General features: G+C 30.9%; 1 protein-coding gene across 1 annotated transcript in view; it reads right to left on the minus strand.

Moving 5' to 3' along the window:
- Positions 1-10,791: 10,791 nt before the first annotated feature.
- The window catches only part of LOC127732405 (uncharacterized), a 36,120-nt gene continuing 30,054 nt past the window's right edge, over positions 10,792-16,857 (minus strand). The window contains exon 3 of the mRNA XM_052241448.1: positions 10,792-12,232. Coding sequence (XP_052097408.1) covers positions 11,206-12,216 — 1,011 coding nt within the window. The 5' untranslated portion in view covers positions 12,217-12,232 and the 3' untranslated portion in view covers positions 10,792-11,205. The remainder of the gene's footprint in view (positions 12,233-16,857) is intronic.

Raw genomic sequence — 16,857 nt, forward strand, 5'->3', positions numbered from 1 at the left:
TTAGGCATGTTTTTAATTTATCTATAATTGAAAGTTAAGATTATTCAAGATAGAAGAATGCACAAATCAAGTTTTGCTACAGGAATCTCACTGTAAAGTCAATATCCCAGGCTTTTAATTGCACTATTTGGGAATGAAAAAAGTTAATTTAAAGTATCGCACCAAGCTTGCACCAAAAAGATTGTTTAGGTAATGTTTATAAAGTACGCGCTTGACAACACATATATATTTTTTTTGGTGCAAGCATGGTGCGTTGGTCAAACTAGAGAAAGAACATAGTAATGTTGTTATATTTTGTACATTTCTCTTATTTGACGTCATTAACACCCACTATTATGACGTCATCAACATTTTTTTTTGTTAGTGCAACAACACGTCTCAACTTTATGAATCATGTTCAAATTAATAATCGCTAAAAATCTGCAAAATATAACTTTTTATATTTTTGAAAATCTGGGGTCATTTTAGGCTATTATAGCCCCTACTTCTTTTCGTATTTTTATAGATTATACAATTTTAGAAAGAAAACTATATAGATAAAAAAATTTCTCAAAGCCTTCTTCCAACCCCGTTCAAAAAAATAAATGCAGAAATAGAAAAATATGTTTAAATGTTTAACCCCGCCGCATTTTTGCGCCTGTCCCAAGTCAGGAGCCTCTGGCCTTTGTTCGTCTTGTATCATTTTTAATTTTAGTTTCTTGTGTATAATTTGGAGTTTAGTATGACGTCCATTATCACTGAACTAGTATACATATTTGTTTAGGGGCCAGCTGAAGGACGCCTCCGGGTGCGGGAGTTTCTCGCTGCATTGAAGACCCATTGGTGGCCTTCGGCTGTTGTCTGCTCTATGGTCGGGTTGTTGTCTCTTTGACACATTCCCCATTTCCATTCTCAATTTTATTCCAAACTCTTTAATTTATCTGTTCACATATTTTGAAATACTTACAGTATACTAATAATAATGTCAATATCGATATGGCTGCTATGATGCGATTTTCATCTGCAATAATACGAAATAGAGTTTTTGTTGTGAAAGTTTGCTATATTTTTCAATATATTCACTCTCTTTTTTTTTTATTGATGTAGTGTTATTAACACAAATGGTTATTTTAACTGACAATACAGTTTATCAACTCTTTTTTCAATTGAATGTTATATTCTATATGTGCGATATACGTTCGATTTTAATTACACATACAAATCATTCAGCAACATTTTGATGGGCAACATAAACGTTTAAAATACGCATTGTTGAATTTTTCCCTTTCATGCATTTTTTTCATATTTTGTTTATTGCATTTTGCCCAATACTGTCTGTTAACAGCAGTGACGGCATACTTATACATAGTACACAAAGAAGCATGTAGCATATCAAGATTGATTCATGTTTAATGCCACTTTTAGCACTACTGTGCTATTTCGTGGCGGTAACTTTTTATTGGTGGAGGAAGAGTGATACAGTAGTTCTACTACTTAGACTAATCGGCCAGCGAGGTTCCTAGCGTAGCAAGAGTAATGATGATAAAAATTGTGAAAAGAAATATAAAACAACCTTGGTTAATTAGCCATTAAATATTTCTGATTATTTTCAGGTCTTCCGTCTTTTGAGTCGTGAAAAATCTTGACATTGCGAAAAACCACACTGATTCCCGTAAAAATACATAGAGGATAATATAATTGTTATGCTGGACTTTTAAATCGATTACATATTTGTTGAGTTTGCTTGACTGATATTTCTGCAGGCTGTCAGTTTTCCAGTGAGTCACCACTACTAGCTGTTATGTTTTTTGTACTCAGATGAAGATTAATTCATAAAGAACCTTCTCAAAACAAACAAAAGCGTAATGCAATTTTTTTTTTAATTTCACTTCTAGATATATCGATGATGTCCTGTCAATCATTTTTCGTACTTTATGTATAATATAAAGTCAGCAATATTGGTACACAATGATTTTAATAGTAATTCAGTTTTAATTTAAAGTGCCAACAATTCCTCTGTTTATTAAAAAAAAACAAAAATATGTTGTTTTGATATTATTGGATAGTTTGTATAACAAACATGTGTGTCTGTATCACTCAACATTGACCATACTAGTTACACAGTGTGCAATTGTCCTAATACGGGAATGTATTGGGTCAATAAAATCTGTATTAGGACATTTGCACACTGTGTAACGAATTTGTCCTGATTTTGTTATCACATCACTTATATATTTTTGTTTTAAATAGAATCAAAATAGTATTAAAATATTAATTCTTAGGACAATATCAACCAAATATATTTAGATATTTGATATAAAACTTTGAAAAATGAAAAATATTAGGATTTTTTTTATTAAGTCAATGGTATAAGGGAGATAATTCGAATTGACTTAATAAAAAATTTCACTGAAATTTTTTAGGACAATATCAGCCAATCAAATTGCGAGAAATTACTCTAAATCAATATAATATTTGTTCTTTGTAATGATCATTAAATGTCGGTTTCATAAATAAATATGTTAGGTAACGTATGATAGATTATATAAACACAATGACTACACATTTTTATCGGCTTTGTTTAGGTGCCAAAGTTTTCTCTTTTTATTCAAAATACTAGACCTCCATCTGAAATAGAAGTTGTGATATCTTATGCATTTTTTTGTTATTTTACCTTTTTAGGATGGTGTATATAAAAAAAATTTGCAAACATCAATCAACACTGGCCATATACTTTATATTGGAAATATATGCTTGTATCATATATGATGTAATTTGGTACCTCAGGATCGATTGAATAATATAAATGACAGCAATATTGATATACATAACTTATTTTTTTGCGGTTTTTAATTAAGAGTGCCAACATTTCTTCTTTTTATTGACTTGATTATCTGCTCAAAATTTATTAAGTTAACTTGGAAAGCAACCAATCATCAATTAATCAGTCAATATGTCTACTAAAAGTAAACTTTTGTACAAGTAAGGACAGCACGAATCTGTATTTGAAAAAAACGGTGGACATTAAAACTTATGTTCTGTACATATGCTCCAAAGAAATTTTTAAACTATTTAAACATTGAAAAGAATTATTGTACATCAACTTGTTTTAACTGCCTGCAACTAGTGGTTTGTCAACTGATTTCAGAGAAAAGAATGTAACAGTCCTTGATTTTCGGAACCCTGTCTCCATATTCAATCAAATAAAACATCAAAAGTGATATATTTTTATTCTTTTTTGAAATTTGTTTGTCAATTGTTTAGAGGTTGGGAATAGCAGCCATTATTGATGGTTGTTTGTATCATAATTCAAAATTCAGAAAGTTAACTAAGATTGATTGTTGGTTGCTTAACGTCCAGTGGCAAATATTTCATGCATATTCAGGACGAGAACAAATTAACAATAAATGCAATTGGTAGGTTCTGCAATAGAGGCGTCAGGGATTAAGGTCGGAGAAATTTAGACTGCCACGGGAAATGAGGGTATATTGGATAGGGCCAGAAATTTAGCCTTGCAACAGGTCACCTACGACCCCTCAAAGAGTTGTTGCAAGGGTTCTTAACGTGCAAAAAGCGTGGCACTCTCTTTACACGAGGCATCGGATTTAACGTCCCCATTCTGACCGGACGTGGCTGCAAATTTGTACATTCCGCATAGCCAAAACGGACGCCCCACTTTGGCGAGGGTTTTACTGCCGGTCGGAGGAAGACCAATGGTGACCATACTTCTATTCCCCAGTCACCCTTTGGGGGAAGTTAACTAAGAATAATTTAGACAAAATTCATATGAAACATTTAGGCATTTTTGAAATAAACGAACGAATTATTCGTATGTGCTATGACCATTTTAGACATCATTTATAATTCTGAAAAGGCATTACAAATCCATAATTTTTATAATAAATTTTGCAGCAGTTGCCCTAACAAGGCTTTCAAATATTATGTTTAAATTTTATGTTTATTTTCTTACAGAATGCAACACAAAACGATTATAAATGTATTGTCTTCAATTACTTTATTATTGTTTATTGATCTTTCCAGTATCAGGTTAAAACTTACTTGTAGGAACATAGTTAAGGTTGTATTTGAAGTTGTCAAACTGAATGATCTTTATTGTCCGTGAATTATTGAACCTGAAAAAAACATATACACGTGCCTATTGGTACATAGTTTTGTACAGATTAAATGAGAAAAGTTACTATAAAAACAAATTGTAATTGAAATAATAAAGGAGTGTTCAACTATCTAAAGCAAAGTAGCTGCTAATAGAATCTGACTTAGTTTTTATCGACGTCTCTTGCGAATCCAGACAACCTAGATGTATATTCCTTTATTAATGAGTTTAAAGAGACATTAAATGTATGGTTATATCTAAATTAATTTACAGAAGAAATGGACATAACAAAGGGATATAATTAGAGAAATAAACAAAAACTTACATATTTCCTAAGTAAGGACTTCTTGTCATTTTCATGTCATCATAACATTTGATATCTGAAAAATATAATTGACACGTTTGGTTTTCTTATAAAATGTTTTCCTTTCTTTAAGCGGTATAAAAATGATTATCTTTTAAGTCAGTTTTAATGTTCTGTAGCAAATTAGTTTGCACAATCTCGATAATCAGTATGTTTGCAAATTTATTTAAATGTTTTCATTACATTATAAAATTGTGTTGGTTATAATAAAACTTAAGATGTTATTCATTTTACATTCGTGTGCAACATGTACATTTCGTAATAGATAATTGTGCAAATGTTAATTAGAATTAAACCAGACGACACAAATATAAGAAAGACCGTTAGAGAGCAACATAAGGTCTTCAACAGTGGACAGGAGTTTAGACATTATGTCAATCTCTAAACCGTCCTAAGCCTGTAAAAGTTTGATTAAATTCCATGGTAACAATTAAAGCCTTGCCATAACTATTTTTTTTCTTGTTGAATAACATTAAAATATGTGGGATATACTGAAGGTGAAACAAACCGATACATGAAAAATGGAAATAATGCGGGTAAAAACAAATCGACAAAGATACCGGGCTTTTAATGTGGTACACCGGACGTCTGTTTCTTTAAATACGAGTACTACGAATAATTAAATATGTAATAAACATTAAATTTTCATACAATTAACGTATCCATGATTATTGATAGCTTTACAAAAGTGATCTTTTTGGCTGTTTATATCCAGTGGGACTAAACGTCAATCGGTTCCAAAAATAGAGTAGATCCATTAGATATAAAGAAACCTATATTCTACAAATAACCCAAATTTAACACCTAAACCGATTTAGATTTTTAATATTAAGTATTGATAATATTTATATCTAACAAAAAGAGAATTGTATCTTACCTTTCAGTCCATCCGTTGTGTTGTGTGAATTAATTTGGAGATAACAGGAGCAATCGTCAGTTGAAGGATTGCAGTAACATTGTTTTTTTGAGCTTCTGACAAAAGCATATCCTCTATCGGTATTACAAATACATTTTCTGTCGACCGTAGTGTTGCCGATTTCATACGTCTCCTGACCTAGGCTGCTGCAAAGTGATTTTTGATAGGTGCAGTCACTGTACTTAATTGTGTCAAAAAGGAAAGGCTGATATCGAGTTGCAATGCATGTTGCTCTGTTTAAGTTCGGCTGAAAGACGTATTTATAACCTGCAATTGTTAAGTAAAGAAAGTGCTTAATACTTTATGAATGGTTTCACAGTATACGTTATATTCCGCTGCATTTGTCACTTCTTAATTCAGGTACATGTAATTGAATACGTTCACAACAAAGTTTTTTTGTTTATTTACAATATGTACAATGCAATACAATTAATGATAAAACGACTATTATTTATTGAAGAAACTTTCTTTTTAATTGTTTATCAGACATTTTATTAATATACATGAAAATACAGTTATTTTTTGAAATATTACTTACATTTTTTACTCTGATAGAGCTCAAAACTAAAAAAAATTACATGCTATTAATAACAGGACAAATATTTGAATATTTAAAAAGCCATACCAGCAGCTAAAAGTCTAGGTCTTCTGCATCTTTCTCTGTATACATTTACTCTAAAAGTTATGTCAAATAAGCAAGTATAATTTCTTGGAGGATCACACATGGATTTTGCTCGAATATTCCACTGTGTCTGCGATGGACAGGTGAAGTTGTATGCGTCATTTAAGGATAATATCTACAAAAAGATAAATGCATATTCATCAATAATTTTAACAATTTTTCCATCAAAATTTTATTTTGTCCACACAAGCGCACAAAGACGATGGTTTAGAGCACATACAACCTCATCAAAAACAACAGCCTTTAAAATGTGTATGCCAGACGCGCGTTTAGTCTAGGGAAGACTCATCAAAATGTTAGTAGTTCAAATCAAACACGACGCTGTACGGATAGTGTGTTATAAAACTTTGCTGTTACAAAATTTTGGAAATTATTTGAAAATTGAGGAATATATCTCTCTCATGCGAGCTCGGATTCCTTGGCCGGCTTTCGGCTATATTTTAAGACTCGATTATCAACAAAGAGACGGGTTTTGTCGAAATGCGCATCTGGTGCAGAATAATTAGTACCGTTAATGTTATTTTACTGCTTTAAATACAGAAAATTTGTGCCAATTACAGATACGGCAAGCTGATCCAGGGGTAGATTGATTGATTGATTGTTGGTTGCTTAACGTCCAGTGGCAAATATTTCATGCATATTCAGGACGAGAACAAGTTCACAATAAATACAATAGGTAGGTTCTGTAATAGATTAAGGTCGGAGAAATTTAGACTACCACGGGAAATGAGGGTATATTGGATAGGGACAGAAATTTAGCCTTGCAACAGGTCACCTACGGACCCTCCAGGGGTAGAAAAAACCTTAGTGTTTCGACAAGTTAAATATGTTATATACAGAAAATTAAAGCAAACCCAACCGAGTTACAGTGAAGAATAACTGACTTTAGAGATTGAACATCGGTAAACTATTGTTGCCTTTCATTTTGCAGCCTTTTCAACTCTTACATAAATTTCTTTTAAATCACTATTCCGACAGTAGACGTGTTAAGAAAATTGACCTAGACACATTTCTGAAATGTATAGAAGATAATATATTTGCTACTGAATATGACTGAAATTTCTGGGAGTTCATCTGAAGTTCAAGGATCAGATTTCTTTTTTGTTTGTTTGTTAGTTAAACCTCGTTTTATTTCAGTTCATGCAACTGAAGATAAATGACCAACACGACACGACGGACTAGATTACCATTAAAACGTATGTCTAATGATTTGACAATTTAATAGACTTCTTCCAGTTGAATACCATTTGATCTTGAACGGTGTTCATGAGTGGTTGTCCAGAAAACAATGCAACTGAAGTTACAATACAATCACGTCATTTGACAATATCGTATTGGTCCTAAGTTAGTGAAATAGTATTAGTTAAATCTTTCAATAAGTAAAATCTTTTGATATTTATAAGATCAGACCTTGTGTAAAGCTTGGGACTTTATTGTGGCATAAAACTGCTTAAAGTTCAATTACTTGTTATGGATGCATTTTAATTTTAAACAAAGCAAACAACAATTTAGAAATTTTCTCTGATATACTTTTAATTTTATGAAAAACAACTAATCCTAAACTACAAAGAGTACAAAAATCCAATGGCGGTCAATAATTTCCATTAAGATAAAAAAATAATTGCATTCTTATTCAACAAAAACAAAAGTTTATGCATATTTATCCATCAATTATTCACATCTTATACAAAAGTACTGATCTTAATGCATTTATAATGACTGATTGCAATTGACGTTGCTTATTTTCTGATATAAAAGAAAAAAATATTTTATATTAAAGCAACACGAACAAAAATTAAGTATCTTTTCCCTTAAATTCAGCATATTTTAGGAAAAACAACCAATCCTAATGTACAAAAAGTACTGAAATCGAATGGCGGTTGATAATTTCTATCAAAATCAAGAAATTATTGCATTCATATTCAACACAAGAAAAGGTTTAAGCCTTATATATTTAAAATTCTCATAAAAAATCTTTTCTTGATGCCTTTGAAATAACTAGTTACAAAAAACATTGCATTTTTTAATCAAAAAAAAAAATAGTAATTTTAAACAATGCAAACAACTTTTTAGTATATTTTCTCTGATATTCTTTTAATTTTATGAAAAACAACCAATTCTGAACTACAAAAAGTACAAAAATCCAATGACGGTCAATAATTTCAATAACAATAAAGAAATGATAGCATTCTTATTCAACAAATACAAAAGTTAATGCATATTTATCCTTCAATTATTCACATCTTATACAAAATTACTTATCTAAAGGCATTTCTAATGACTGATTGCAATCGACATTGCATTACATCTGATATAAAAAATGAAATATTTGCATTTTTCAGCAACGCGAACAAAAATTTAGTATCTTTTCCCTGAAATTCAGCATAATTTATGAAAAACAACAAATCCTGATGTACAAAAAGTACAAAAATCCAATGGCGGTCAATAATTTCCATTAAAATAAAGAAATGAAAGCATTCTTATTCAACAAAAACAAAAGTTTATGCATATTTATCCTTCAATTATTCACATTTTATACAAAATTACTTATCTAAAGGCATTTATAATGATTGATTGCAATTGATGTTGCATTATTTCTGATATAAAAGAAGAAATATTTGCATTTTTAGGCAATGCGAACAAAAATTTAGTATCTTTTTCCAAAAATTCAGCATAATTTATGAAAAACAACAAATCCTGATGTACAAAAAGTACCGAAAACAAATGGTGGTTCATGATTTCTGTCATAATAAAGAAATTATTGTATATGTATTCAACACAAACAAAAGTTTAAGTATTGTTCTCCTTACATTATTAAAATTCTTATAAAAAAAACTTATCTCGAGGCCATTGAAATAACTTTAGTTACAAATAACATTGCATTTTTTGTTATCATAAAAAGAAAAATTGGTAATTTTAAACAATGCGAACAACATTTTATTATATTTTCTCTGATATTCTTTTAATTTTATGAAAAACAACCAATCCTGAACTACAAAAAGTACAAAATCCAATGGCGGTCAATAATTTCCATTAAAATAAAGAAATGATTGCATTCTTAGTCAACAAAAACAAAAGTTTATGCGTATTTATCCTTCAATTATTAACATCTTATACAAAATTACTTAATGAAAGGCATTTATAATGACTGATACCCGTATGAACAAACCAGGCGTAATACACCCGTCAAGCAGGCGTATTCCACCTGGTTTCCGCCTGTAAACTTAAAACGACGCCTGTAGATGGCCAGGAATTGGAATTTTTATAAAATGACGCCTGGAACAAAAAAATTATTTTAGGCGTAAAATTTTATTTCAGGGCGTCAAATGGCAGAATCTTTATTTGAATAAAATTACGCCTTGATATTGACCAGAAATATTTTCACTGACGTCTTTTTTCATAGAAATATGAGGCGTAAAATTTAGATATTGAGTTGCAAATTCTTAATTCAACTAAGTCTGAGGCGAAATTTTGTACTTAGGTATTTTTATGAAAAATTATACAGGCGTCAAACCATACATGATAGAAAATGTCTTAAAATTTATTTAATTCTCCCTCGCCTGCTCGTCTGAATTTAAAGTATTTCTTTACTAAATTCCTTTGTATAAATAAGACAAAACTCGAAAATAGGTTTGGTTGCTTGCATAAACTATTTCTTTTCTCTTGCAAACAATTTTTAATTACATAATATTATAAAATAAATGAAGAACACTTATTATCAGTCAGACTCTAGCCTATTTGGAAAGCGACAAATATACATACAACTCTCAATAATGTTCATAATAGGTACACATTGTGTAATTTCAGTCTTCTTGACGGACAAAATACCACTATGTTAAGAAAAATTTGCACATTTAAACATTCAGTATATGCTACAACTTTTTTTGCTCTCTGCTCTATACAATCTAGTCTAACAAAAAAGCACACTCTTCCAAAACATACTTTTTCATTGTGTTTAAACATGATGGCTGAAATATCTCTTTTAGTCATTCTTGCATATTCCATACCATAAACTAAGTTATCATTCATTTCAATTCGTTTGAAGGTTGCAAAATAATCATTTGGCGGTGCAAAATCCAAAAATTTACATAATGCATCAAATGCATGTTTTGTTAGTGTTCTCATTTTAATACTTCCCAAAATATAAATCATTTCCACTCTTTTTAAGATATTTGGGGATTCAATTGATTTGTACAGTTTGTCCAATTCAGTCCCTCGACAATGAATTTTAGCTTTAATTCAGGAATTTTTTGCACAATAGATACACCAGTAATTATTTGATTGTCAATATTTTGAGTTCCACGAATCATTTTTAACAAGTAACCATTTTTATCTTCAAAGGAAAAACAACTATGAGTATATAATGGTCCTAGACATTTAACACTATCTGCCAGATGAACAAGCTGATGAACATTTAAAGTCATATAACATATATCATACAATTGTTCAAAATAAGAATTAAATTCCATCAAGAATGATTCAGCTCTCATAATTTCATTTTTAGTTGAGCCATTCTTAAAAAGAATATGTATAGCATTTATGAGAAGAGCAAAATGATTAAATCTAGTATTGTCTAGTGTACCATGTAAAATAGGAAGGCTATAATACAATAAAAATGATCTATATTCATTAGCTTTCCAGTATTTCAAATCATTTTCAATGGACCTAGGTAAACGAGTTATATCAATGTTGGGCGAATACTTTGCAGTTTTTAATCAACATCAGCAATGTAAAACTGAAAAACTTGTTCTTGAGTTGTGGGGAAAACCATAATTTTAGCATTAATTTCATTACACCTAATAATACACCGTGCATATAGTCTATAGCTATTCCATCTATTATATTAAACAATGGGAAAATGTTAGCCACGATGGACCTTTAATTATATTCACTGCAATGACTTTTGATTTGTTTTCCATATTTTGTAAAGCATTTCTTAAATCTTCAATGACATTTTCTCTGCATCTTTGTGGACCTTTGGGATTGTCTTGAATAAATGGAAAAACATGTGCATGTCCTTTCCCACTTTTTGCTGTCTCACCTTTCTGCATACATTTCCAACATGAATAACTTCCATTGTATTGTACACCATTACATAACATGCACCTTGCAGGTTGGTCAGCAGTACCACATAGTAAATAAGCTTTGCTTTAAAAGTTTCCTCGCTCTGGAGAGAAACAATTAATACCATTGTTTAACTTCTTGAATGAATCGAAGAAAGGTGAAAGGAAAGTGCTCATGGATGGTTTTTGGTTACCAAACCAAAGACCAGCTAAAATCATATTTTCTTTCATCATCCGTAGTTTGTATGGAAGTTCACTGATCACCAAAAATAATGGCCAAACAGAAACTTTACTACTTTTAAAGACTGGAGCACCATCAGTGTTAAAGGTAAAGGAAATATTTTCTGGTTGACTTAAAGGTCCATCATTTTCACTGTATAATTGATATAAATATCCATCTGATATTTCTTTGTAAGTGGCACCATCAGTTGTCTTCGAACTAGTAAATCGATTTTGTAATTTGTCATAGAATCCTTGTTGTGCAAAAAGATTTTGCGCTTGTGATTCAACTGGTATCTCAATAAAATAAACCTTCATATCTTTAGTTAATGTTTTGTTGCATCCTGGATAAGGACAAACCAGCACATTTTCGTCTACGATCATTCCAAGACAATGATTGCAATAAAAGTGTTTACGTATAGGATTTTTTAGATTCTGAAAATACTTCTTGTATTCATGAAGACTTGTACAAAGTTGATGTCCAGGGGGAAGAATGAAAGCTATTATATTTAGAAGCTGTAAAATGCCATCTCCAACAAGATTATGCTTCATGCAAAAAAAAGTTATCAGCAGCATAAATGCACCAACTGTAACAGATGATCCAGGATACAAAGGCTCCATATCTTCATCAAAAGTATCTGAATTCTCTATATTTCCATATTCAGAAGAATTATTACCTATAGTATTGTCTATTTCAATGTCAGAATCATCACTATAAAGATGCATTTCTTCTTCATCATTAATGCTCATAAAATTATCAAAATCATTGTTTGATTGATCTAATGTCAGGTCAGACATATCCTCTTCAAGATGCCCTCTCTGATATGAGTACATCCTCTTCTTGGAATTCAATTGTATGAGAGTCCTGGATAACATCATCAGAGTCACTACAGACCTGCAAACAAAAAAAAAACAGTATTTTAGTACTACAGAAAATAAAGTGGATATTTGTTACATAAGAACAAAAACCATTTTCGGGACCTATGGACCGACAAGGGTAAAACTTAATTCCCCATATACAAAAAAAGGGGGGGATGAAAAAATCTGTGGTACGATGGTTTGAGTGTCAAAGAGACAATTATCCACATGAGACTAAATTACCTGGACGTTACGTTACAGGTAGACCTTCAACAATGAGCAACACCAACATACATTTTTGTACATAGATATATATATACAAACTTACTCGTAACCAGCTGGCACTGTCAAAGGCCAAGAAAAAAACCCCACATTATTTGAACAAAAATTGACATTCCGTTTCTACAAAATATTCATATATATATTCATCTTACCTCCTATAGATTTATAGAGATATGATTGGTTAAAGGACTACACGTGGTGACTATGTATATTTGGTATAGGGTGGCCTAAAAAATACATGGTTAGTTGCCATATAGGGTTAGCAACCATATGAGGTTAGTAAGAAGTTACTTCCCTTTCAAAACAATAAAAATGCAACAACCCTTTATAACATGAAAACAACACGGTGTTGAGGAAAAATCTGATTCAACAAACGAAGAAATTGGTGATGAAAGGTTGAAAAAAGTTCATAAAACATAATTAAAGCTAACAAGTTGTTATTGTTGGCATAACGGAGTTACTTCCCTTTCAAAAAAAAAAAAAAAAGAAATCTGAAAGGATTTAACAGACAAAGAAAAAGATACATGTAATGAACGATTGAAATAAATTCATAAAACAAATTTAAAGCTAAAAAGTTGTTATTGTTGGCATTTGTTTTTTTGTATAGACAAATGAAAGTAGGATCTACTAAGTATTGAAGACTTGCACTTTGAAAGGCCGCTAGTCAAAATACGACATGTGAAGATCGTCGGTAAGATAAATTCGTTACACGGTGTGGTAGTGACATAATACGATATATGTGGGGTCAGTAAATTCCATATGAGGATTCGAGCTTCACTCTCACCCCATATGGAAATTACTGACCCCATATATATTGTATTAGGTCACTAACACACCATGTAACTAATAATATAAGCAACCTTTTTGCTGGCAGAAGAACACATGTGTCAGCACTGTATGTACCAAATTGTCACATATGTCCCCATATACAAAAAACAGCTGCGCCATGAGCGCATGATACGCCCGTCGTCTTGTGTGTGAATTTTTATGCAATAATCATAAATAGTTTCTGACATGCTAAAGCCCCCTTTTTTTACAAAAAACTCAATATCTCTAAAATAAAATTTTGAATCAAAACCAAAAAGTATACAGATCTTTAGATTAATATAACTGAGAGGTGTGTAAAATTTTAAGCAATAATCATAAATCGTTTTTGAGATACGGCGCGACAAGTGAAAACCCCCTCCACCTTGTTTAACAAAATACTCAATATCTCTAAAATAAAATTTTGAATCATCACCAAAAAGTATACAGATCTTAAGATTAATATAACTTAGAAGTGTGTAAAGTTTTAAGCAATAATCATAAACTGTTTTTGAGATACGGCGCGACATGTGAAAAAAAAAACACACACCTGTTTTAGTTACTAAGTCCCGTAACTCAAAAAGTTTAATCTTATTTTCACCAAAATGTATACAGATCGTTTGACTATCATAAGAAACAACTATTTTAAGTTTCATGAAATTTGGATAAGTCGTTCTCAACCCAGTTAACACAAAAACATTGTGTTTATGTTTTAAAAACATTTTGAAAAATGTTGTGAAAATATCAAAATCACGTTACAATGTATGGCGCTAAAAATATTTTTAAAACATTTTCAATAACATGTCCAGGATATTTTTAAAACATCATTAAAACGTTTCTTAACTTTGTTGACAATGTTTGTAAAATGTTTTGTAAATGTTTTAAACATGTTAAATATGCTTGTTTATAAAATATCCTTGAAACATTTTTAAAACATAAAAAAAAATGTTTTTGCAGGATAAAATGTTGTGAAAATGTTAAAAAAACATTTTACAAAATGTTTTAATAATGTTCATATTCTCAAAACATCATTTAAATGTTATATGAATATCATTAGAACAATGTTTTCTAACATCATCATTCAAATGTTTTATAAAATATTCAAAAAACATTTTAATCATGTTTGATCTGGGGACGGGGGAGGGGGGGGGGGGGGTCCTGGGTCCCCTTATGGAGCTACAATTATGGTTAATCTAATTCCTACTATTTCACTCAAACTTTGTCTAGTTTAGAGCCTGTGGCCCCTCTTTTCATAATCCTGGATCTGCATCTGAAAAACAACTGCTGTCATACTGATCTTTACCCCACATCTCCTTTTACAATTGTTTGTTGATTGCAGTTGAATCTACATATATTTTGTTTACTTTTGTCGGATTGATGTATCATTGACATAACCCTATTTTTTGTAATACATTGTACACGTAATAATTTGTCATGGTTTTTTTCTGATTTTTCCTGAAGTTTTTTGACTGTTTTCTTTGCTGCCTTAGGCAACACTATACAAGATAGAACTACAATTATAAATGCAAAACATTTATTCAATATTTTCGTATCACTGTTCTTTTTCAAAGTTTCTTTTGTTCCATTCTTTTTATTTCTTTTGACATCGGCTGGCTTCTGTAAAATAAAGTGTAAACAAATTAGTCCTTCTGTTTAGCATTGACATTTAGTGATTAAACGAGTGGAAATTCAGCTAATTTCATTGAATTACACAATAAACTATTTTTCTTAAATTTAATCCAGTGTTTTCACAAAAATATTTTGAAAAGTGTCATCTAATCAGTGTTAATGGATTCAGAAGCAACAATTGTAGCTACTTTATACATCTGTAGAGTTTGGGTCGTTTTATTATTACAAAAGTGTAACGGTAGATTTCACCAGTTTATAAAAAAAGACATGTATCATTGAATCATTTCTAAGCTTATATTCTTCTATATAATCCCCATTTCCATTCTCAATTTTAATCTGCATTTCTGAAAATCTCTCCTAAATTTTGGTACGTCTAATCATGCTAATTGATCCTACAAAAGTTAAAATAAACAAAATAAATAAAATACAGGTAAGAAAAAGTCACATTGTATTAGTCAGCTACAAAGGCCACAACATTAAAAAAAAAACAGCTGCGCCATGAGCGCATGATAGGCCCGTCGCATTTTTCGAAGAAAAAAGTTCAATCATTTCTCAATGTCAAATCAGAAATTCATGAAAATTGAAAGGGAGCTTGAGTCAATAGATATAAACTATTCACCAAAGTTTAAAGAGAACTGCTGAAAGCGTTTTTGAGTTATTGTCCGAAAACTAGAAAATCCCCGCTATTTTTAATTAATAAAACTCCAGAACTCGAAAACGTAAAATCTAAAATTTAAAAAGTTTTATTTAAATTGGTTAAAGCATTTATGAGTTAATGTCCGACATGTTGACGACAGACATACGGACAACGGTATACTATAATACGTCCCGTAAACGGGCGTATAATTAAAGACAATTCAAACAATGAAACTAATGGCATAATTTATAAAACAAATATGTCAGAAATGAACCGACAACTACTAAATCAAACTTCTGTCTTGGGACCGGCACATAAATAATTATCTGGCCTTGGGCTGGGCTGTAGGGTTAAACACAAATGTACAAGTTACATAAACAATATATTATAGCACAGGGGCGCATATCATTATAGATATTTTGGGGCGGAAATATATGCCAGTCGATTGGTATGCGTATATTGTGTTTTTATAGCTAACCATTGCGTGTTTGAGATTCCCTTGACTAGTAGATACGTAGCCAGCGATTGAGCTAAGGAAGTACTGCTTAAATAGCTCAGTCTGTTAAAGCCAACAAAGCGTCAAAGGGCTGACTTGTAACACAGAACTTTTCAGACATGCTCACTGGTTACAAGTGATTACATTTATGAATTTTAAAATCATATAAATAACCCTTAAGTTTAACCCTTTTTGTATAATTCGTAATGTTCACTTTACATAAACATCATAACATCTAGGTAGACTAAATCATCACCCCCCTTTTTGCATTGTGCTTGCTTACACTCGTATTAGTTCTTGGAATATATTAATCAAATTAACCAAGATATTTCCAGAAGCATAACAATGTTTTATAAATGTGAACTAGTGTCACATCTTACCAGTTTTAACGCATGATATGGTTATTCTTTATTTTGTACGTTTCCTTTGTCTTTGTTTACAGCATGGCGGTGAATAAAACTTCCGGTTACTGGTTTCCAAAATTGCTTCGGATCATGTTCGTTGGTCATCAGGAACAGTTAGATTTTAAATGTGTAAACTTTTGTTGTCGGTACTGGAACAGAAAATCCGGAAAATAGCAATACGTGCACTGTAAAAGGCCATATATGGGAAGTACCGCTTCAATCACTGTCATTTGATGAAATAAAGTTTTTCTTCCATAACCTAAATTAATGTTTGCAAAACTTTTTTAAACATTTTCTATAAAATGTTTTTTGGTAAATGTATTCATAATATTTTTTTAAAATGTTGTTAAAATATTAGCAACAAAATGTTTTATAAATTCATTTTCTCAATATTAAATGCGTAACGTTTT

This window comes from Mytilus californianus, unplaced genomic scaffold, assembly GCF_021869535.1.
Source record: "Mytilus californianus isolate M0D057914Y unplaced genomic scaffold, xbMytCali1.0.p SCAF_24, whole genome shotgun sequence".
Classification (NCBI taxonomy): domain Eukaryota; kingdom Metazoa; phylum Mollusca; class Bivalvia; order Mytilida; family Mytilidae; genus Mytilus; species Mytilus californianus.